Consider the following 24,500-nt stretch of genomic DNA (forward strand, 5'->3'; position numbering starts at 1 on the left):
TAAATTTAAAAAAAACAAGAATGTGTACGTTTCAGTTAGCAAACAAATTAACATAACAATTCTTCAACTTAGAGGTAAAACTTAGTGCATCATTAGCTGAATTATTATTAACCGTGTTAACTTGACTGTTGGCAGCATAATTAAAAAAAAAATCATGAAAATTATCATATCGTACCTATCAAATACATAGTTTCAGACTTTCTCTTGAATTATATCATTACAATATAATATCAAATGCGTTAAATCACAATAAATATTCTAAAACATATGACAATGTCATTAAATGAGTTTTACATTTAAACTGATAGTAGAGAATTATATTACTTGATCGATAAATATTATATTATCAATTAATATAATTTATTATCTTGTTTTTAAAAAAATCAAAAAATTCTGTTTATAGATGATCAATAATAAACAATAACATAATAAGTGATGTACAAAAATGTCTTTAAATTGTGTTTTCTGTATTGATGATTAATTTCTGCAATCATTGATGAACTTGTTGAATACTGGATCACTTTAAATTTGTTTATTTGATGAAAAACATAATTTGCTTTGAATATAAAACATATTCGTAACTTTTCTCGGAAACCCTTTAAAACGTTTGCAAACGTTCGGCGCGTCAAGTCAATCATCAGCGTCAAGACCCGCCAATTCGGCCTGGAGACGAGCCTTATTCCTGCAGCAAACTGTCAAACAGAGAAGCCTCAAGGCCAGCCGAAATTGTGGACTCAGCGCCAATAAGATAAACAGCTTCCATAGCGAATTCATTATTCCTATCCAAACGGCTCCAAAGTGCAATAGCGGAGCTTGTAGCTCATATCCCAGGAAGTATTCATATAGTCTGACACCCGCGTACGGAGCCCAGCTCAGCCAAAACGACGCTACAAGCGCAAAGCTAGTAATGTGACTCGGGTTAGCAAGATTTTCCGCTAGCGCTGTAGCGTACTCCTTATCGTGAATAGGTGCTCCACTTCTAATCAGTCGCATCATTGAAAATATGTACAGGTAATTGTACACAATCGATATGACACTGGGTCCCAGGACTAATATAGCCAAGGTGACAGTGTACGCGGCCATGTTACCCCAGTCCAGCATGCAGATGAAGGAGTCATTGTCGAAGAGTGGCTCTGTGAAGCCCAGCAGGGGTGGGCAGCATAGCATGGAGGCTGACACCCACGTGAACACCATCCAGCACTGGCAGCGTGTGCGTGTCTGCACCTGGAAATGTTCATTCGCGCTTTTAAAAATCAAGGACATGTTTATAATATACACTCACCACGCTCCCTGGCTATAAAACTGTCGTGTGATCACGCGACCGCGTCCTTTATTTCATTTACATTGGCCTCACGATATAATAAAATTTAGTCTAACATTGAAGATATAATATAAATCTAACTTTGTATGACACATAACTGTAGATAAGTAGTTTATCAATGAATCCCACATTAAATAAATAGCAGATACTAAAACAAAATAAGGCCAATATTATATAATGGCTGTTTTAATATAACCCCTGTTAAATGAATCCATTTATATAGTCGTAATTTAACTTGCTTTGCTGTCTGTAAATGTAAATTTTATTTAAGTGCAAATTCAATATTTAGACCAAAAGATATGAATATTCATTTCCGACTGCCAGTATTAACCGACTCTATATTTGAATTTATGTCGGAAGACATGTCTGAATATAATATGTTGAACATTTATTATACAAGTTGAGGACAGTACACTGAAGGAAGTAATTCATATTAAATATTGTAGATAAAGTTAATATTAATAAATAATGAAGTAATATATTATGGATTAGTCTTTCTTATATATTTTTCATCATTAAATAAGATTTATTAAATAAGACACTTACATATTATGAATATTTTTAATACATTTTTAAATCGATAAATAAGTACATCATAATATTATTATTCATATTCTAATGGATTTAATTGTTGTAATATTCCGTACACGGGTCGCAAAAACGACTCAAATGGAATAGTACAACACTTAAATCCATTAAAATTTAAATTCAAATTCCATCAAGTACCCTCGGTCGATAGTATTAATATTATTCATATGCTATATATTTTTAAGCTACGGTTTTTGTATCCATTGACACACACAAATCAAAATAAATCCCATAATATGTGATGTGAAAAACTTTAAACTCAAAAATCACTTTAAATTAAAATTATGAGTAAAATCAATGAATAAATACCCACATCTTTTTGTTAATATGAATGTGTGGATACTTTATATTAATAATATGGTGATTTCGAGCGGTGATTCTAAATAAACAACCATTTTTACAAATTAGCATGGCACAAATTTGATGAGACAAATCAAACTAAGAAACGCTACGAGACTAGTATAATATATTACTCTTGCAATGTCCCTACAATAAAACCTATTCATATCAATTGTTTATACACCTATCTACATGGAATTATTTTACATTTGGAGTTGGTACCCGTAACTAATTGCCCACATTCGTAATTTTTACTAAATATATTTTCATGGCCCATTAATCATAACAATACGTACCTACTACTAAAGATTTAAATTTCTCACTGGCTACATTGGGTAAGATATTATGTAATTGTAATGTAAATTATTTTGAATACCATACGACTTATATAATTGATAAAAGTGCCCTAAATACTAGTCTAGTTAATGTACATAGTCTATACCTAAATCTAATACTACCACTACAGTGAAAATAGTCATTATTTCATAATAGCCTCTTTAAATAAACCATTACTTATTAATATTGTATAAACATGTATGAATATTGTAAGAGAAGAAAACAAAAGAATGAAATGAAAATCATTTTTAAATTACAATATTAATATCATGTACGAAAATTATATAATATTATATTATTTTTTTAGAGGCATTATATGAAACAATTAAAAATCAAAATAACTATCAAATTGGCGGTCTCGTTTTCAATAAAAATAAAACATTTTTTCTTAAAGTAGATCCATAAACTAAAAGCTCAATCTAAAGAAAAAGGGGCGGGTAGGTACTTATTCTTCTTCATTGCTATAAGAAAGTCATGGTGTTAATTTATACTGCATTCTAGGTGGATAATATTTATACATACATACTCATAAGACCGCCAATGTCTAAATAGGAGAGTAAAAATATCACGCTTGTTTTATGTATAAAGTAAACGATGAATTTATTACAAATTTTACTTCGTTGTTCGTTTTGAAGTAAACTGCCAAATTTAATCATTTTATGGGTGTTTTAATTTCAACGATTTGTCGTTAAATAGAGTTTATTTATTTTTTCTTTGCTATTAATATAAAACTAAGTAAATTACTATATAGAATAGATGTTGCAATAACAGTTTCTTTTGACAAAACCGCCCGGACATTACCGCCCAGACATTGCCGCGCAGACATTGTCGCCAAAATAATTTAGAAAAGAGACATTTTTTTATTTTTACATAATATTTTAGATATATACACAAATAAAAAAAACATACAAATAAAGATAAGTATATTATTTTTTTTAATTAAATTTCAATAGTTAACCTTTAACACACCACCATAAATAACTAGCTCAGTTGTGGGGTTGCTAAAGTCTTTTAAAGTTAAAAAATAGAAATTATAATTTAGATTGTTCTTAGACTTGGAGTGGATAATACAATATGACAATAGGTAGTAAAATAAAAGAGGCGATTTTTGTGCATTAGCGTATTTCTGTATTGTTCCTTGTTGGTTAATTGCCCGTATAAGACCTCAAAATAGTAAAAAAGGCTTTTTGCGATCGGAGAGTCAGAATTATAATTAGGCACTACCGAATTATTATTAAGGATTTGTTTTTAATTATCCCATAATTATTTCCGTTGAAATACTTTGGTTTTATTGAACACGGTCAATTATATGAAACGAAAAGGGCCGCCACGTGGAGTAGTGGTTTACGTTTTCGAGGAGAGTTCCGGACTGCTCCCGATGGTGGATTGGTGACGACTGTCCGCACTCCGCAATTTACAACCGATTATTTTTGAATCGCAACTGAAATGCGTCATGTGCTAATTATACCTAATATTATCCTTAATACATACAACTTATATCTATGACCCTCTCCTCTAAAATGTAACGTATGACGTTATACACATATACATACTCCTTAGGTAGTAGGGCTTTCCTGAAAATAATCATTTCAACTAATTAAGGAATTTGGGCATACGGTTTGTTTACCCAAGTGGCTTTCGATGAGGTTACATGTTTAGGTCTTGCAATTGTTCCATGGTGGACATTAGTGGAGAACCAACGCCCCAGGGGTGTATCACCTTCTTAAAAATATTTTCAATTAGAAATACTTTCATACAAAGGCAATAACTAAGTGTTAAAAGCTGACGATTTTAAGCTATTACTCTACTAACAGCTGCAACAGATTAAATCTCAAATTATACTGATTATCGATATTTATATCGATATGCAATTCGAAAAACCAAGAAAGCACTTGTTTTATATACTTATTTGCGGGCGGTTTTGTCCAGGCGGATTTGTCCGGGTGGTATTGATGAGCACTGGTACGGGCGCATTTTGTTTGGCGGCAATGTCTGGGCGGTAATATCTGGGCGGTAATATCTGGGCGGTAATGTCTGGGCGGCAATGTCGGAGCGCTTTTGTCGGGGTGTCATTGTATCGGCGAAATAGTTAAGTTCTGCGGAATACGTAGCAACGCAACGTATCACACCAACGAACATAATTGTATTAATTCGAAACTATTCTTTCAACTAGCAGGGGAAAAAGTAAAATACCAATTTTAAATAGAAACTTTAATTATTTACTAACAAGGGTAATTAAAACGAATGTATTTATAAAGTTTTTCGTCTATTTTTATTCTAAGCTTTATAGTTTTACACCGTATCTCATTATTTTCATGTGGTAATATAAATTATTATCTAGTGTTGTAATTAACGAGCTTTTTGCAAAGCTTTCAACTCTTCCTAAATAAACTTCTATTAAAAATAATGAGCTTGGAGTGCTTCGCAAAATAAGATACGCTGAGTTTTCTTTTAAACGCGAATGAAAACTACTATATTAACCGAAGCTTAAAAAAGGTATAATGAGTTCATTACCGTTTCCCGGGGGTAAAAAACGCTAATTTTATCAATCTAAGTTACAATTAATACTGAGGAACGTATCATAATATTATGATACGATATTGACAAAAAAAGGTCGATACCGGTATCATAACGAAAGAAAGGTATCGATCTCTACTAGGTTAGCGTATTTTAAGTACCTAATAAATCCTAAATCGACTGCGACGTTTAGGTATGTCGATACTTTGTATGAAACTTTTACTCTCCTAACAAAACTATAGATACGACAACACTAAATTCATTGTTGTATTACGCGTTGATGAGACGAAATGTATACCATGCCACTGGCATGCTAAACACAATGCATTCGCATGTCGCCTATCGTAAGGCTTTGGCTTATAATCGAAGATGTCAGTCGTGACATTCAAACTGCCAATAAAACGTCATATAAATTCTCGAAAAAGCATATAACATTATTACTATGTTTCACCAATCAAATTTTATTTGTAGAACACTGCATCAGTATTGTATTGAAATTTTAAGGTGTTAATGTGGGTATATAGTATTGGTTATGTTGACATAATAATGACGAAGTTTACCAGTGGTCTACTCACTCAGGGTTTCCCAAATTATGTTCCGCAGAACGTGAATGGGTGTTCCGCGAATTTATCAGAATTGTACCCGAGTATGTAAAAACAAGCTAATATTGTTTAAATTCCGTCTAGTACAACTTACTTATGTATTTATGCGAAGCAGGATTTTCTTATTATGCTGCAATGATGTCAAAGTCCAGGAACAGGCTCGACGCTACACCATATAAATAAGAATTCAACTTTCTAATATTGTACCCACAGAACAGATTAATAAATATAATTCAGATAGGTTATACACTACATTTTGAAGCATGGTTTTGAATGTGTGAGTTTCCTACAAAAATAAAACACACATTATATATGTGAAATCGTGTCTGTTGCAACTTTCAAATGCACCAATATTGAATGAGCGTCAGTGCATAAACTGAGAGTAGTTGTCAGAACGAAGGACATGCTTAGAATGACGTATTCTTGATACGTGTATAAGTTTATCCCATATTCTTTTATACCCGAGATCGGTTGCCTGTTACTCCACACCCGTTAGATAGTTAAGTTCCCAATAATAATTGTTATGTGTTCCCTGATATAAGAGAATTTGCAATAATTCAAGAACTCGTTGAAGTCATTAAGAACGTTATTCACTGAGGTATATTGTTGTGCTATGTTTTAAAAATAATTACAAAACAAAAATTTTTTTTTTAATATATTGATTAATTATGTTTTATTTACCGAACCTACGAAAAAACAAATCGTTTCGTTAAAATTTTAGGATATTCGAAGTGTTCCATCGCAGCGAAAGTTTGGGAAACCCTGGGCCCACTACATTGATTCGAAAAACGAACGTATTGCTTTTGCATAATATAGTACCTACCCACTAGCGGTTGTCAACATTTTTATATTGTTTATTTAATATTATTAGATTAAAATGATATTGATATCTCAATTAATTATTAGGTTAGGTCACAATAATTTTCTACCACTGACCAAAATAAAACAAAATTTGGTAGGTAGGTAGGTAGTTGACTTCCCATACTGTTAGGATGACTACATACCTACCACTTGTAAAATCTTTGCTGAGTCCATTATGTCCGTGGGATGGGGATGAAGAAGGGTGGTCCCCATAATTAATGACTTGGATCCAGATGCTCGTATTGGATTTAAAAAAATAATATGTGAATTTAATTAATTAATTAAGATTCGAACGCAAACGTTACTAATTGGATTGTAGATGGTTATTTATAACGTTATAAAACTTATAAATTACTAATAATATTATTATGATGGTATTTTCTCCAAGGGTGGTTGGTCACTATATGCAAAAGAAATGTATGCAGTTTGCTTCTTTATTTTCCTATGGCTAAATTTTTAGTTATTATAATTTTCGTCTCATCCAAGTATAATACAACGATGATTAGTGTGGTTTTTGTAACGGTTTATGTAGTTTGAGTGATTACTACGTAAATCACATTCCGTGTCGGGTCTAGGACGATTTGGCACCGCGAACTGGCCTCCGCCGATTGGCCTCCAGTAATTGGCCGCCGGTACAATCGGACGCCGGCCCAATTGGACGCCGACCCAATTCGACGCCGACCCAATTGACCTCCGGGAGGATTGGACGCCGCACAGTTGAATTAAATGCGCAAAGGAATAGACGTACGTTACAATTTGTTGGAGTAAATAAGCAAGTCAGTTTAATATGCTTCTATCTTCTCAGTGGTTGTACCTTATACATTTTGCGCTTGACACATTTTTAATATAGATTGAGAATAATTATTATGCCTTATGATGTTTGTTAAAAGAAAATAATTCTTACCTCGCTAAAACTTAAATATGTGCATAATCAATTAATTTATTGTCTATACATGGGTACTTATTTATATTTACAACAAATATTAAAAATAATGTTAGATGTTAGAATGAAAATTACATTATATTTCAGCGTTTTATCGACTTAATAATATTATAATAAAGCTTAAACATGTAAGTATATTATTATGCATAAATGCGTATTTTAAGATAGTATGAAATTACAAACAAAATATTAAGTGAGTTATCTGCTAAGTATAAATGTTTCAGTAGTTTGATTGATAAATTACTTAGGTACTGGGTGCTGGACGAAATCCTGAAGGCCAAAATCCCGAATTCTGAAATCCCGAATGGCCGAAATCCCGAAAAATAAAAAAATACAAACATCAATAAATGCGCAATTTTTGCAAGAGAGACAAAAACCCATTTTTTGTGGAAATATAAAAAAATGTAAAATACAAACATCAATAATTGCGCAATCGTGAGCGCAATAATTTCAGGAGAGACCATTTTGTAGAACGAATGGATTTTGTGTCTCTTGCAATAATTGCGCAATTCACGATTGAGCAATTATTGATGTTTGTATTTTACATATTTTTTATATTTCCACAAAAAATGGGTTTTGTGTCTCTTGCAAAAATTGCGCAATTATTGATGTTTGTATTTTTTTTATTTTTCGGGATTTCGGCCATTCGGGATTTCAGAATTCGGGATTCCGGCTTTCGGGATTTCGTCCAGCACCCAGTACCTAAGTAATTTATCAATCAAACTACTGAAACATTTATACTTAGCAGATAACTTACTTAATATTTTGTTTGTAATTTCATACTATCTTAAAATACGCATTTATGAATAATAATATACTTACATGTTTAAGCTTTATTATAATATTAAGTCGATAAAACGCTGAAATATAATGTAATTTTCATTCTAACATCTAACATTATTTTTAATATTTGTTGTAAATATAAATAAGTACCCATGTATAGACAATAAATTAATTGATTATTCACATATTTAAGTTTTAGTGAGGGAAGAATTATTTTCTTTTAATAAACATCATAAGGCATAATAATTATTCTCAATCTATATTAAAAATGTGTCAAGCGCAAAATGTATAAGGTACAACTACTGAGAAGATAGAAGCATATTAAACTGACTTGCTTATTTACTCCAACAAATCGTAACGTACGTCTATTCCTTTGCGCATTTAATTCAACTGTGCGGCGTCCAATCCTCCCGGAGGTCAATTGGGTCGGCGTCGAATTGGGTCGGCGTCCAATTGGGCCGGCGTCCGATTGTACCGGCGGCCAATTACCGGAGGCCAATCGGCGGAGGCCAGTTCGCGGTGCCAAATCGTCCCATTCCCTTCCGTGTCCAACTAGAGCTCTAATGGGCTATCGGCTAGGCCCAAAACATCAAATAAAAATATGGATGACACGCTTAAAGTAAACGAAGGTCTGAATACCGCTACAAAAACCTCACAGCCAACGACTAATCTAAACATTAATAGTAGAAGAAGGTATGTCAATAGTTAACTTACACTCACACCTACCGTTTCATATCGCAGGGGTTTTCTTACTGCCAAATACCGATCCACTGAAATCCACATGAACGTGTAGACCGACACGGCCCATAATGTGACCTCTAGGTAACCGACCATACGACAAAGGATATCTCCATAAGGCCATCTTCCGGTAAGAGCTGGATACGCTGACAGCGGCACTACCAGGGCACCGCACAGGAGATCAGCCGACGCCAGCGACAGGAGGTAGTAATTAATCACTTCGTTTCCAAGACCTAGAACTGAACGTAAACAATATTTTTTAGTATACATGCTGCCAAGTCTTCACTGTTCTGCATTAAAACTTAGGTTTCTCCATGGAACACTCTCGGAACAACTTTAAAACCCTTTCTCCACTCGTCATGTATATGCAGCAGCGATTTTGTGCACGGCCACCTTCCATCACGCTATAAACGTATCAGAATGAAAAGATTTTAGTGCCACATTTCCTTGTCCCGAAACTAAGCTGCACGTGACTTGTGTAGCAACCATCTACCTTGGTACTTAAAGAAAGAATTTAGAAAATAAAATCTTGACTTGCTCTCTCTTCATTTATCTTTAATGACATGAAGTGTCCTTTGTACCCGTGTACTGAAACTCTGCCGAAACAGAAGAGTCGGCAGTTGAAAGTGATGAATATATACGGAGGGGAGGTATCGGAATTATTCTATCCTCCATATGACGCGGCAAATTTTTCAAATGCCTTAAAGTTGGCCTTGATTGATAATAAAGTTGAAAGTCGACGTGTCCCTGGCAAACAGCTCCGCTCGATCGAATCCCATCAGCGGGCTGTCCCAGAGGATGTGTTCAGCGTCTTGATGGTCGCAGTGACGTCCCTAGACAAAATGCCGCCCCTGGGCAGCGCCATAATGCCGCCCCATTTTTGTATACAATATTTTTTATCATCAGTGCTCGTGTCGTTTCTGGTCACCAAGGACGTCGAAGGGAAACGGAAGTAAACTAGACATCACGAACCCGACAAAAGAAATACAGCCCTGTTAAACGTTTTACGTTAATTAATGCATTTTTTTCCAACCAGTGAGCTGATTTTTTTTAAATGAAAGATATTTTCGTTATAGTACTCAGTTTAGGTAGCTATTTCTATATATCGCTCATGAGAAAACAATATCTCGTATGCCACAAAACACGAGATGAAGAAAACTCTTTCTAGTCATTATCAAGGCATAAAAATTCTTCATTTTTGTATATCACTATTAAGAATAATAGTAGAATACGAAAAGTATGTGATAAATTTGATGGAATCATAGAGAATATAGATATTTTTTCATCTCATCCACAAAAAGTGTCATGTAGCATACGAGGTATTGCTTTCTCATGAGCGATATACCAAAAGATTCTCCTCGATTTGCCGCCCTTCGAGTAACTGCCGCCCCCAAGCGACGTTCAATCTGCCTACCCCACGGGACGTCACTGGATGGTCGTGCCCGCATGTGCATTCCGGCCCATGTCCTATTAAACGAAAACCGCGTAGTTTGGTAGCAAAGCCACCATGGCCGGTCAGGAACTGGCTTACCCAGTGTGTTCTACAGTAGCGATACGATACATTATAGAGGAAGTAACTAATACTATGAAGGTCGTGTTATGGATCCAAATATGCGAGACGATCAGGACCGCTCACGGAAAAAAGTCTTAGGTGGTCTAAAACAATACCCTGGACCTCCTGCCAGGGAGCTGTGAAATATTTCAGTATTTAAAGAAAAAAACATAAAAAAACATGATTAACATCTCGCATTAAACAGAGAATCTTCTTTATATCGACGACGCCGTCCAATAACAACTGACTGCATTTATCTCTTTGGATTTTTTGTAAATAATATATTAATATCAGTGACGAAGAGTGGAGAAATGCTTTTAAGATCCGACATAAATAGTGCACACTAAACTTTGTCAGTCAAATACGTATTTGATTCTGGTAGTGTGTTTTAGTTTTTAAAAATTAAACCTTGCCTAATCCAAACTATAATAATAGTAGATAATAGTCAAAAATATTCCTTTATCTATAAAATATCTAACAGTATGCCATTAAACCATACATAATATTAGATATTTATAGATAGAAGAATATTTTTTTTCGATTATAGTTTGGCTTAGGCAGGGTTTAATGAAATTTAAAAAACCAACCAACACCATCAGCACTATGTATTTTCAATTCGACAAAAACAAATAAGTTATTTAATTACCAATAAATATTATGACGTGGGTCTCGGGTTCGAATCCCGTCGCTGACAAAAAAATCAGATATTGTTTTTCAATACGTCTTTGGACCCAGAGTATGGACATAATAGGTTGAGTTAGTGGCTAACATCCATTTCTCGTAAAAACAAAATCTGTTTAAACAACCTCTATTCTGTGGAGGCCCATAATATGATCCTCTAAGGATCGAAGTAGTAGTATTTATATTGAATCATAACAGCCTACCTCCACCCCTAACCACTGATTAACATGAAATTGATAATAACATTTTATGTAAGTACTTATATTGTTTATTTTATTGAATGCAATCCAATTTTAGAAATAAAATATATTTCATATAATCAGTTACTTGTTTGAATCCTTTTCACAAAAAATTATGATATGAAAACATTTCCTAATATTAGGCTAATGTATATTTTTTATATGTCACGTGCACTTTAATTCACATGACATAATTAGCAAAACATACATTTTCTCTGTTGAGCTTTTTAATATGAATTGCCGACTCGACGAAACTCCCGTGTCATAAGAGGGATTTAACTGTAAGCTCCACGTTGTAGTTAGTTAGTCACCGTAAAGCTACGTTAATATTAGTTACTGCAAGGCATGCAGTGAATACCATAATAGTATATTACAAAACAAGCTTTCGCTTTAAGCGAAATTCGTTTGAAAGCCTGAATTATTCAGACTTTGAAATTTAATATAACTGAGTGTAATTAACAATAAATGAGTTTGCTTTCTGGTTCAAACTGCGTCGGATTGCTATTACAGTACAGTATTGTTTATTTTAATTGCGTGCAAACAATTAATATTCATGTATTTACAGTTGAATAAAATTATTATTATGTGGATAATAATTATTTCAGTAATTATATATTTTAAAATTTTATTTTCACATTTTTATGAAATTATATTTTTTTGATATTTTCACAGTAGTTTGTTATCGAGATAGATTTTTGAGATGTCACTTCGTGTTCTTCCTCTTTCTTTTTTCGACGTATAGGCATCATTGTAGGTGTCAAAACGTATTGAATATTACCTACCATAAGGGCATAAGGTGTATATAATATGCGATATTTTTAGCTAAGAGCAACGCCTTGCTCCGAGTAAAGAGGCTGATAGTGCACTGTGTCAGTTGCGAGGACCAGAGATCAGTGTTGTCAACTGTCATTCACAAAAATATGCCAGATAGGTGAAAAAAAAACATCTATATAGCAAAATAAAAAACCAGATTTTTTCAAAATTGAAAAAAGCGTCTAGAAACTAACGTTTCAAAATAATGTCACAATATTATATACATCGTTTTTACAAGAACAATGTATTAATTATATGATATGTATTCGTATAGGTAGGTATATATTTATCTTGATTCATCTGTATGTAACACAGCGCAAGACACATGAACGCATACATATACATAATCCATATCTGTCTGAGCATTGAACACACTGAACACATCGACAAGAATTTTGACAGGTGGTACTGCCACCTGGAATTTTTTCCTAGTGATAAAACATACAGTACATAAGATCAGCATGTTGAAAGTCAAGCAAATCTGGTGTAATATTCTTGCTATATTATAAGAAGTTTCAAACTATTTTCGGTGTCGAAAAACGCTAGATGTAACGCCATACGCTTGATGGAAATTTCGCAAGCCAGGCGGCTATTCAAAAATGCTAGCTCTGTCAACAAAAACGCTGCCAGAAATACCAGATCGAATATTAGATTTTACTGATCTAATATGCTTTTTGATTATTGGGTTGGAATAAAGGTTATGTTTTACGGTTAGTAAAGAAGGTAGTGAAAATTCATAGAAACCCTGATACTATTAATAGAGACAATGGGCTACGTCAAAAACGTCATGGCTTCCGCCACTTCAATAAATTATCTTTTGAGAATAGTCTCTGCAACGAGTCAAAACGTCGAGGAAAGAAAGGGGAAGAGCACGCGGTGACAATCCAAAAATCTATTACTCTATACAATAGGTAATATTAACACAACACATATCTCTTGATAATGGAAATGCAACGAGCCGGAAACGTCGAAAAAAGAAGGAAGGAGTACACGCGGTGGAAACCAAAGAATCTATTAGGTACTATAGTCTCAAATATCAACTATTATAACTCATTGTATTTTAAAACGTAACAGATTGCAGAAATAATTACAAGATAAAAAGAACTTTTTATATACCACGTTTTTAAATTTTCTGTTAAATCATATATAGGTACTTGACAATTCTATGTATTAATAATAAAGGACAAATAATAAGGCAGTTGTCAACAAATCATTTTTTTTGCTATTTTGCAACAAACAAATATAGAATACTGAAATATCATTTTGATTTCCATAGTAACGCACGTATATGTTAATATTTTAGTTGCTAGGACCACCCCCTTAGCTACCAATAATAGTGGATTAGATTACGGATTATTTTCATACAAAACAGAATTAACTGAAAATGAATTCAATTCTACTTAAAGATGGCTTGTATTGGCATCGTGTTCTGATATATTCTAAAAGTTTCAAATTTATAGCTAGTCGGGAGGTTAGTTAAAAATCGATTGCAAAATTTGTACTGGATAAACAACCACCGGACAAACAAGAATACGAGCTAAGAAAAACGTGGTAAAATGAGGATTAGTTGATATATTTGTTATAGAAGTATGCTCTAAGAGCATCCGTGATCATTCTGAGTAGTGCAAACTATTGAGTACAGAAAATCAAAGTATGACATTTAACCAACGTTAAAGTACCTATTTACTAAAGATGCCTGTGCAAACATTAGTGTTCTTCATATTTTTATACGGAATCGAGTCCTAGACCCTGAAGGCAAGGGAGCGGAAGGCAACTGATGCCTTAAAGATGACAGAACACAGGACGAACCAGTCAATCGTCCAGAGACTACAGATAAAGGAACGGCTCTCGACAATAATAATTATGTCTGACACCCATTCCGCAGTTTTTTGGACATATTGTCCGGCGCGGACCGAACAACCTGGAGAGACTGAAGATTTTGGTTGGCCTCCAGGGAAGGCGAAGCAGAGGAAGAGCGTCGGCGCACTGCAGCGGCCAAGTGAAAGAGCTGACTAGGGACACCATTCATTCTGCCCTGAGAGAAACGGAAGATCGAGAGAAATGGAAAGTCTTGGTCGCCCAAAGGATGGCAAAATTCGGTGGTCACGACGCTCAGCCATGAGGGTACAATAAAATACTAAATCTACCACTGTACGAGCGCTCGTAAAAAAGTAACATCGTTTAATTCACTATAGGTCACAGATGAAAATGAATCAACCTGAGTACGTAATACTTCGTTGCAGGAAACGGTGAGTAACTAACAAAGGGAAATCGAAAACAGGTCATCGTATCGTAGCGAAGTTTATTCACAAATCTGACAAACGTAGTACTTCCGTTATGACGTCACCAAGGGATGTTGGGATCAGCTGGAAAATTTCACGTGCAAACTGTTATTTATGAATGGAAATTTAACACCACGTGGATTTGTGAATAGTTCGCCCGCAGAGCTTTCGCAACGTACATTTTGTAATTAATTTGATGTTAGTTAAAGCGATATTATGGAATCATTAATCAATAAATTATATTATTTTTAAAAATGTAGTAGTTTTATAGATAAATAATAAATTACACATCAAGTATCGCACTAATAATATTATGAACAAAAAGTCTTTATATTGAAATTATGCTAATATACAATATCATCATCATCGTTATCATCAGCCGGGGTTGATACATTTGTGGATGAAAGCCTTCTTTAGTTACTTCCACTCTTCTCGATCACTAGTGCTTTGTTTTTATGTGATACCGTGATAGAGATCAACAAACCGAGCAACGATTGAATATCCGCTGGACAAATACACTAAATGATCAGAGGTCCTTCCAAAATTCACTTTCACCGAGCTTATTGGAAGTATGCAGTGCTCGAAATGGAAAATTTTACGAACCGGAGCGCTTGATAATTTTACGAACATATCAACATAAGTAGTTAATTAATTTTATATGTATTTTATAGCGCGAATAAATTATTATAAAATATACAAATAATTTTTTTCAAGAGACGGAGCAATATTTTGGGGATTTTATGAACTGAAATGGCGCTCTGGTACGCTCCGGTTCATTTCGAGCCTGGAAGTACGTGGTAGTTAAGAACTAGAGAGTATGATGAGCTAAAGCAGGAGATCAACCCCGGTTGATGATGATATAAAATTCTTGTCATAGGTCAGGGTTGGCGAACCTTTTTACGCACGCGTGCCAAAATTTCCCAAATATTATTTGGCTCATTATTATATGACATGCCGAAAAACTTTTCACGGAGAAAAAAAAATGGTTTTAAAGAATTCTATTAAAAAATGATGATATTCTAGATATCACTTACAAAACATAGCACGCATATTATAGATTTAACACTTTTTCAGTTACGCCATTCAGGTCCTCTTCTTCTTCTTCCGCGGCGCTACATCCCGGGGTGGGATTTGGCCTCCTCCACAACCGATCTCCACTCACTCCGGTCTCTCTCCACACTTCTCCAGTTACCGGGTCATCCTACATGTCGGTCCACCAATTTTTAAACTGTCTGTCAGAATTAGGGATTGCAATACCGGTATCCCAGTATTTTTCGATACCGAAATACCGGTTTTAAAGAACAAACAATATCGATATATTCGGTATTGAAATTGGAAACAAAATATATTAATTAATTAATAATCAGCAATTATTGGACTGTAGTACACTTTTGTCGGTTTATGCTTTGTGACTAGTTCATTTCCGGTGACCTTTGACCTATTTGGTGACCTGCAGAACACGCGCCGATGTGCGAAATCGAGTAACATTATAGGTAGGTACCTAGTTACCTATTTTTAAATTGTATCCAAATAATTTCACGGCAGTTGTTCACGGTTGTAAAAGTTGACGTGTGTATTTTTTGGTGTATTTAAAAATGCGGATAAATAGGTAACTGTTCGTTTGAATAATGATTAGTGACCTCAGCCCTAGTGGTGAATATTTTATTATTTCATCATCAATAATCAAACATTCATATTATACACTCATATGGACTTGCCTGTGCCGATTTTTAATGTTTACCTTCTAAAGTGTAGCTTATAATAACAACGGAAAAATTTTTAATTTAAATTTTATTGAATACATAAGTGAAATACATTGCTTTTGGTTATATTCTCACGGGACAAGGGTAAAGAAATTGCCAGAAAAATTAAAAAGTGCAATAAACATATAAAAACATTAAGCGGAAATACCAGTGGCGCACATACGCATCTTAGAACACAGCTTCATATAAATTTATTGAAGCGATCATTCATCAAGAACTTTTCATTGATGAAGATGAACACGAATATGAAGACGTCACTACACCTGACCCGGTTAGCTCCCTCTCATTGGATGATAAACTGCAAAGGACGGTATTAGGTATATATGACCGAATCCATCAAAAGTGAAACAATAGGAAAACAATCCACTAAATATATTACCACGTTTTTATTAGCTCGTATTCTTGTTTGTCCAGTACAAATTTTTTCTTGTTTGTCCAAGATTTGTATTGGACGATTGAAGAGTTTTAGCTAACTTCCCGACTAGCTAGACATTTGAAACTTTTAGAATATATCAGAACACGACGACAATGCATTATTTTAATACTTTTAGCCATCTTTAGGCAGAATTGAATTCATTTTCAGTTAATTCTGTTTTTTATGGAAAGTTATTTCGGAAAAAATTCGTAAAAAGTTAAACACTATTATTGGTTACTAAGGGGGTCCTAGCAATTTAATTATTAATATATACGTGTGTTATTATGGAAATCAATATGAAATGTCAAAATGACATTTCAGTATTCTATATTTATTCAGTATTTCTATCAAGTACAAAAAAAGTTTTTATTAATACATAGAATTGTCAAGTTTATATGATTCAATAGTAAATTTAAAAACGTGGTATATAAAAAGTTCTTTTTTTCTTGTAATTATTTATAAAATAGTTCGCGATGAAATATCATATTTTGAAACGGAAAAGATTCGTGGAAAGTATTTACAGAATTTATTATTACATGACTGTACGCCCAACAAGTGTTGAGTCTGAGAGGGCTTTCTCTGCATCTGGACTAATTTGCACGAAGATAAGATCAAGACTAGCAGAATCCAATCTTGATGAACTAGTCTTCTTGAGGGAATATTTTAGTTCAAATCATCAATAAATTCAAGGTATTTTTTGTAAACATCAGAATCTCTACCATACTATTTATCTTGACATATTTTTAAAGGTTTGTATAATATATTATGTATACCTACCTATTTAGATATTTTTTCTGTAGAATATTAATATTTTAAAGAGATTTTTATAGCCATATTTATTGATTGAAAAATACCGGTATTCAATAGGAAATACCGAAACACCGGTATTGATATTTTCATTCGGTTTTGCAATCCCTAGTCAGAATTATTACACAAGCTCAGCCACATTTTTGTTTCTTATTAGGTACAGCCATTTTTGTGGGTAGAAATTAAATTATTTTTTACTGTATTTAGTTTGGTTATTTACGCAAAAACTGGCAGTAGAATTGCTCCGATCAGATGAGGCATTCTCTCGCTACTGTAGTCTCAAGTATTGACGATCAAAATCAGTGGTTCGCGGCGTGGCTTCTCTCGCCGCCTGATGAGATTAGTGCGATAATATTAAATGTTACGCATAAAGCATAAGAACCGACCAATTCAATTATAATATAATTAATAATAATGCTTATTCTTGAAGAGTGTTTGCTTGCTATTGTTTATTGAATGCGGTCTGTCATTTATTATCATTATAGGTATATATTTTTTCTTCAAAATAAAACATTCGCGTGCCACCACTGTTATAGGTCTTCTTGTACCTATAGTGTATTAAAATTAAGATAATTAACAACGTGTCCGTTATAATATTATATTATTATCAGCATCAGCTTGTTTTAGTCCACGTTTTTAACTCTTGGTTTGTCTATGGTTTCTGATTTTTCGCTGCCACGCGATTCCACTGAACCTTGATAGTTAATCAATCCAACGTAGCTTAGAGCGGACTTTTGGTCATATTATGTCTCTCGAGCTATCACTGCATCATTGCATTCATCCAGTGCCCTTCCTGTCAACAAGCTTTGTGTCCAGCACATAGTCATTAGGCATGGTTTATTACATCACATTCTCTCGTTTCCTCCATCATACTTGATTTTTTTTTCAGTCGTTACGTGTAAAGCCACACTTATTACACCTCCCCATGTCACATTGTGTAAATCTAAATTTCTGAATTTATCTGTGACACGTACACATTGGTCAACTACCCTGGTCAAATACACAATGAGAGGTCGTTGGAAATAACGTCGTTCGTCATGCATACTACCATCTTTATACACCTGTTGTCCTAGGTAATTAATGTAGTACGTCACCATTGTTCCCAGAATAGACGATTTTTTTTTTTTTTTTTTTCTTTATTTGGAAGCAATTGAGCTCTTCTCTGAATGGAAGGCTATTCTGCTTTACAATGGTTTACAAAAGTATACATACATTTTTTTTTTAACGACAGGCATAAATAGTTACATTGTTAATGATACAGAATTACATTTTTGTTACACTATACACTAGACATTTACGTTACATTTTTGGAGAAATTCATGTACAATTTTCATAACTGAAATATTTGGTTTTGCCAGGAACGAATTAATCGTAAAAGGAGGGTATAACCTGCATTTCCCCAACTTATTCAATAACACTTCTCTCTCCTGGTCATAGGCATCACATTGCCAGACAATGTGGTTAAGATCTTGAGTGGGATGTCCACACTGACACTGAGGGCTATCTACCACTTTAATTTTGTACAATGATTCGTTGAGACTGTAATGCCCTGACCTGCTTCTAGCTATTGTCACTATTACATCTCGCTTTATTTTACAATGTTTACTAAACCAAGTTTTAGGAGATCTACTATAAAAGTTTTGATAGTAGTGTGTTCCCTTTTCTTTCCCAAGATTTTCTAAATATTTACCGTTATTTTCGCTCATTGTTTGTTTAAACTGGGCTTTAAAATCTGTGTATGGAATTCTTATATTTTCTGATGGGTATTTTACAGATTTTTTTGCCAATTGATCCGCAATTTCATTGCCATTAATTCCTTTATGTGCTGGAATCCAGTATATCTGTATATTTGTACCGTGTTCGTTACTATTGCTAAATTTGGAAATGTTGGTTCTAATATTAAGAATGTAGTCATTAGTTTTGATGCTGAAATTTGGATTTTCGAGCGAGTGAATCAGACTTAAGGAGTCAGTGAAAATGTTGATATTTTTATTTTTGTAATTAAGTGCAATTTTAGTGGCTTCGTATAAGGCTAAGCACTCTGCTGTATAGATGGAAGTGAATCTGTGGACACTTTTGGCAACCGACGTGTTGGATTGGGGGAAGAACACTGCTACACCTACTGAAGGTGAATCGGGAATTTTGCTTCCATCCGTAAAAATTTGGACTACATTTTGATTGCTAAATTTGGACTTGAATAATAAGTCGGGAGAGTCGGAGTGCGATAGCTCCATTCCTATTTTTGTATTAGTTAAAACGTTATATATAATATCCTCATATGTATAATTAAAAAAGTTGTAGAAGTCTCTTTTTAAAATCAGATGATCAATACAATTTACAGCTTGGATACTTTCTTTTAAAATTTGAAATCTCTTCGGAGTACGATCTCGCGTTATAGTTGTTTGTAGAAATCTGTTGACATTGTATCTCGTATTAGAAGTACGGTTTGACATACATTTTACCAAGAAGTTTTTACATAGAAATTTAGATCTTTCTTCTAGTAATGTTATCTTGGCTTCGGCAAGTAGTATGTTAGTAGGTGTACTTTTTCTTAGGCCAAGAGCCAATCTGATAGCTTGGTTCTGTAGTCGTTCTAACTGTAGCTTTGCTCCTTTATTTTTTGGGAAGTAAATATAGCTTCCATAGTCCATTATGGATCTGATGTAGCTTTTATAGAAAGTTATTAGAGTGGAAGGGTGTGATCCCCACCAAGTACCTCTGAGGAACTTTATAATGTTGGTGGCTCTATTGACTTTCTGGGCAATGTAATTGACATGTTTATCAAAAGAAAGCTTGAAGTCAAAATAAATACCTAGAAATTTGGCTGATTCAGTTGATTTAATCATCATATCATTCAATTTAATTTGAAATTCTCCCGGCAGTATTTTGTTTTTGTTGAAATGTACGAATACCGTTTTCTCCGGAGATAGATCCAAACCCAGTTTGAATAGATTATTTCTAATTGTTTCTAGTGCACATTCCATTATATTTTTATCCTGATTGGGGTCTTTAGTTTTAAGGAACAAAGATATATCGTCTGCAAATTGGGATACTGTTATAGCTTTCGGTATATTGCGAACAATGTGGCTAACGTATATAATGTAAAACAGCGGACTTAAAATTCCTCCTTGAGGAACGCCTTTATACAGTGTTCTCGGGAGATCTATGTTTGAATTAGTATAGATTAATCTCTCGTAGACAAGAAAAAAACAGAATTTAACGAGTTTAAAGGGGCACCCTATTTGTGCCAATATTTCAACGAGAATATCTGAAATAGACGATTTTACACCTCATTAGTGTAGTATTTTTATTACAACGTTTTTCTTAGCTCGTATTCTAATTTGGCCGGTGGTTCTTTGTCCGGTACAAATCTTGCAATCGATTTTTAACTAACTTCCCGACTAGCTAGACATTTGAAACTTTTAAAATATTTATCAGAACACGATGCCAATGCATCTTTTTTTTAAATACTTTTAGCCATCTTTAAGTAGAATTGAATTCATATTCAGTTAATTCTGTTTTGTATGAAAAGTTATTTCGACAGCATTATTGGTTGCTAAGCGGATGGTCCTAGCAAAAAAATTATTAATATATAATATGTGCGTTACTACTGAAATCAAAATGAAATGTCAATATGACATTTCAGTATTCTATGATCGTTTAAGCTAGTTAAGTCAAGTTTATATGATTCAACAGATAATTTAAAAACGTTGTATATAAAAAGTTCTTTTTATCTTGTAATTATTATTGTTTATTTGAACATTTATATACTTATGCTTATCGAGTGTATTATTATTGATAAGGTAGGTAGGGGTTTTTTTACAAACACTTATTCATAATTTGTTTGTTATATATGTTTTATTGACTTAATGGGTAAATAGGTGATAAAGTTTTTACCTACTTTATTGTATTGATGTGTTATATAAGTTAGAGTTAATTTTATTGTATTTGTTGTCAGTGTATATTTGCCTTTCCTTCAAGTAAGTACCTTCGGTCGATAGTTTTAATATTGTAAATGTAATTGTATACCTGCTGGAGCTAATCTGCGATTGATGGCAACAATTATTCAACAGTTCTTTAACACTTCGTTACAAAATTGTCGATCAATGCAGGATACAAAAAACAAATGACTGACGTTCCTACTTAACTCCGTAAAACTTTATCCGCGCTTAGCTGCTTTAGTTTAGCCGTTGGCGTATCGTTTGTCTTTTTCTGCTTGGCGGACATTTTTTTTGTTCAATAATCCGATCAACTTTAATGGCATTACGTTTCTCTGACGAACCGAACTCACTACGGCACTGAATAAAACATAAACACATGTTAGTAAAGTCGACTGTCTCGAATATCGAATTTTCATTCGTAGGTAGTCTAGCTTTTTTCAAAAATAGTTCATTAATGAACTTTAAATATGTATTTTCTTAAAGCCGTTTGAAAAATGGAGCGATACTTATTTACTAATAATTCTTAGTTTTCATGTAACTGACTTCATGGCTCTTTTTAACTGTGATATATCATTTCACCATTTATTTATATGTCCAGCCCATTTCCATTTGAGGTTTTTAACGAACTCTTTCGCGTTATGCTCCATGCCACGCAATGCTATTCTAAGTTTCTGGATCTCTCTTTTCCTTAGGGTATATATATCCCACGCATAATATGTGATTACGGGAAGCACACACTGGTTGAACACTTTGTTCTTTAGGCACAGTGGGAGGTCATTTTTAAAGACATTATTCAGGGAGCCAAAAGGGATTATGTATGTGCATTGTAGTTCTTGCCGGGGACTAGAATTTAGATCGACTACGATCTGGCATCAATACCCCCAGTTGTTTTGACATTAAATAGGTAATAATGTTTACTGTGTCCGGAAACTTGTATGTATGCAGTGCGCCGTATCACACTTCACCGTGAAATGTTGTATCGGAAATATATGGCCGTATATTAAAGACCGTCCAACCTCTTTGGGTCGTATAGTACCTACTGAGATAAAATTCATGTCTAAATAAAACACGGTTCTTGTCGTTTTACACTTTACAGAAAGCCAGCAGCAAACAAATTTTGAAAATAGCCGATATACTGGATTATTTGTTAGGTTAGGTTAAGTTGTCATTCTTGAATTCAAGAATTTTGCCAAAATCAGCTATGAAAATTAAATTAATGTTCATATTGAATCTAATAAAATTGGAGACCGTATAGTATGCGGTTATCTCTTTCAAATAAGTAAGCTCACGGCGAACTGTGCCACAGTGAATTTTTTTACGTACAATTTACATGTAACCAATGTTCACATAAATACTATGTTTCTCATTAGGTACTCAGATTCAGTGGGAGAATAATCAAATCCATTATAATACGAGTAGAGTGCTATTTAAGCGTTGCCGCATATGATAGAAAAATCTTCGTTCAGTGTTTACGGTCGTGTCGATAGCTCACAATCAGTGACGTCCCGTGGGGGTAGGCAGATTGAGCGTCGCTCGGGGGCGGCAGTTACCCGAAGGGCGGCAAATCGAGGAGAATCATTATTTATGTAAAGAAATAGCTACCTAAACGTAGTAATAACGGAAATATATTTCCAATCAAAAATTCAGCTCACTGGTTGGAAACAAAATGTATTAATTACCTACCATAAAAGTTTTAACAGAACTTTATTTTTTGTGGGGTTTGCGATGTCTTGTTTACTTCCGTTGTCCTTGAACGTCACGTCCATGGTGAACAGCAAATTCACGTGCAGATTTGCAAATAAAATTCGAATTATAGGTAGGTACATACTTACATAATTTAAAATTTATCCAAATAATATGTTTGGTAGTTACTCGCGAGTTTTGGAATTTGTCAGGCGTATTTTTAAATACACCTATCTGAAATCGTAGACTCCCAATATTGTTTATTGAAGCAGATATGGCATTTAAATTAGATTTAGTGATATATATCTTGTTAGTAATGTATCCATACACAGTAACGTCCCGTGGGGGTAGGCAGATTGAGTGTCGCTTGGGGGCGGCAGTTACTCGAAGGGCGGCAAATCGAGGAGAATTATTTCGTATATATAGAAATAGCTACATAAACTTAGTAATAACGAAAATATCTTTCCGTTAAAAAAATCAGTTCACTGTAAGTATATTAATTAAGTAACATAAAAGGTTTAACAGGACTGTATTTTTTTTTGTCGAGTTCGCGATGTCTAGTTTACTTACGTTGCCTTTTGACGTCCATAGTGACCAGTAACGACACGTGCACAGGTGATAAAAATACGGTATAAAAATGGGGCGGCATTTTGGCGCTGCCCAGAGGCGGCATTTTATCTAGGGGCGTCACTGTCCATACAACACATTTCTTAGATATTGGAGTCATGAAAGGATGATAAAAAGTACCTACTGTAAGTAAAAAAAATGTGGCGGCATTTTGTCTAGGGATGCCACTGCTCACAATGCGTGCCTAAGTAATATTAATGAATATAAGTTAGTTATAAGAATATACTTACCCCTAAAATTGATGAAAGCCGCAATGATGAGTAGGTTTGCTATGACGATGGATGCTCCAGCCACGCATATGGCCACCGCTTGCGCCAGGGCCTGCGGTTCAGCATTTAGTCCACTTACTAAGCCCGACATCATTCACCTGTTCCTGTCACGTACAAATGCATTATATAAATTACAATATATACGTATAGTATGACAGTTAAACAAGACAGCTTTATTCGGTGTTATATGTGCCACATTAAAATCGGCAGTGCAGATATATGTGTGTACTAAAGAGTGCAATCCCGGGATCCTGTGATTTGTACAAAAATACATGTTTTGTCAACTAAGTGTAATTTAAAGAAAGTGATTGGATTGAAAATAAAACAAAAGATCCCAGAAAAATACTATTCATCTCATAACTTTCGAAAAGCAGTTATTGGATCGGAAATACCAGTGGCG

General features: G+C 34.1%; 1 protein-coding gene across 1 annotated transcript; it reads right to left on the reverse strand.

Annotated features, from left to right (window-relative positions):
• Positions 1-440: 440 nt before the first annotated feature.
• Positions 441-24,191, reverse strand: LOC147079840 (melatonin receptor pdcr-1-like). Its single transcript, XM_085945675.1, has 3 exons — positions 24,062-24,191; positions 9,005-9,267; positions 441-1,224 (listed from the first exon to the last, which is right to left on the reverse strand). Exons 1-3 carry the CDS (start codon positions 24,189-24,191, stop codon positions 631-633), a joined length of 987 nt encoding a protein of 328 aa, XP_085801801.1. The 3' UTR covers positions 441-630.
• Between the last annotated feature and the right edge of the window lie 309 nt (positions 24,192-24,500).

Source organism: Rhyacophila brunnea, unplaced genomic scaffold, assembly GCF_057557595.1.
Source record: "Rhyacophila brunnea isolate RB1 unplaced genomic scaffold, BYU_Rbru_1.0 scaffold_1, whole genome shotgun sequence".
Taxonomy (NCBI): domain Eukaryota; kingdom Metazoa; phylum Arthropoda; class Insecta; order Trichoptera; family Rhyacophilidae; genus Rhyacophila; species Rhyacophila brunnea.

Coding starts and splice junctions, on each gene's coding strand:
- LOC147079840 (XM_085945675.1), bottom strand. CDS start 24,191: ATGTCGGGCTTAGTAAGTGGACTAAATGCTGAACCGCAGGCCCTGGCG. Junction 9,268..24,061: donor GGCTTTCATCAATTTTAGGG/GTAAGTATATTC, acceptor GTTTACGTTCAG/TTCTAGGTCTTGGAAACGAA. Junction 1,225..9,004: donor ATGAAACGGTAGGTGTGAGT/GTAAGTTAACTA, acceptor GAACATTTCCAG/GTGCAGACACGCACACGCTG.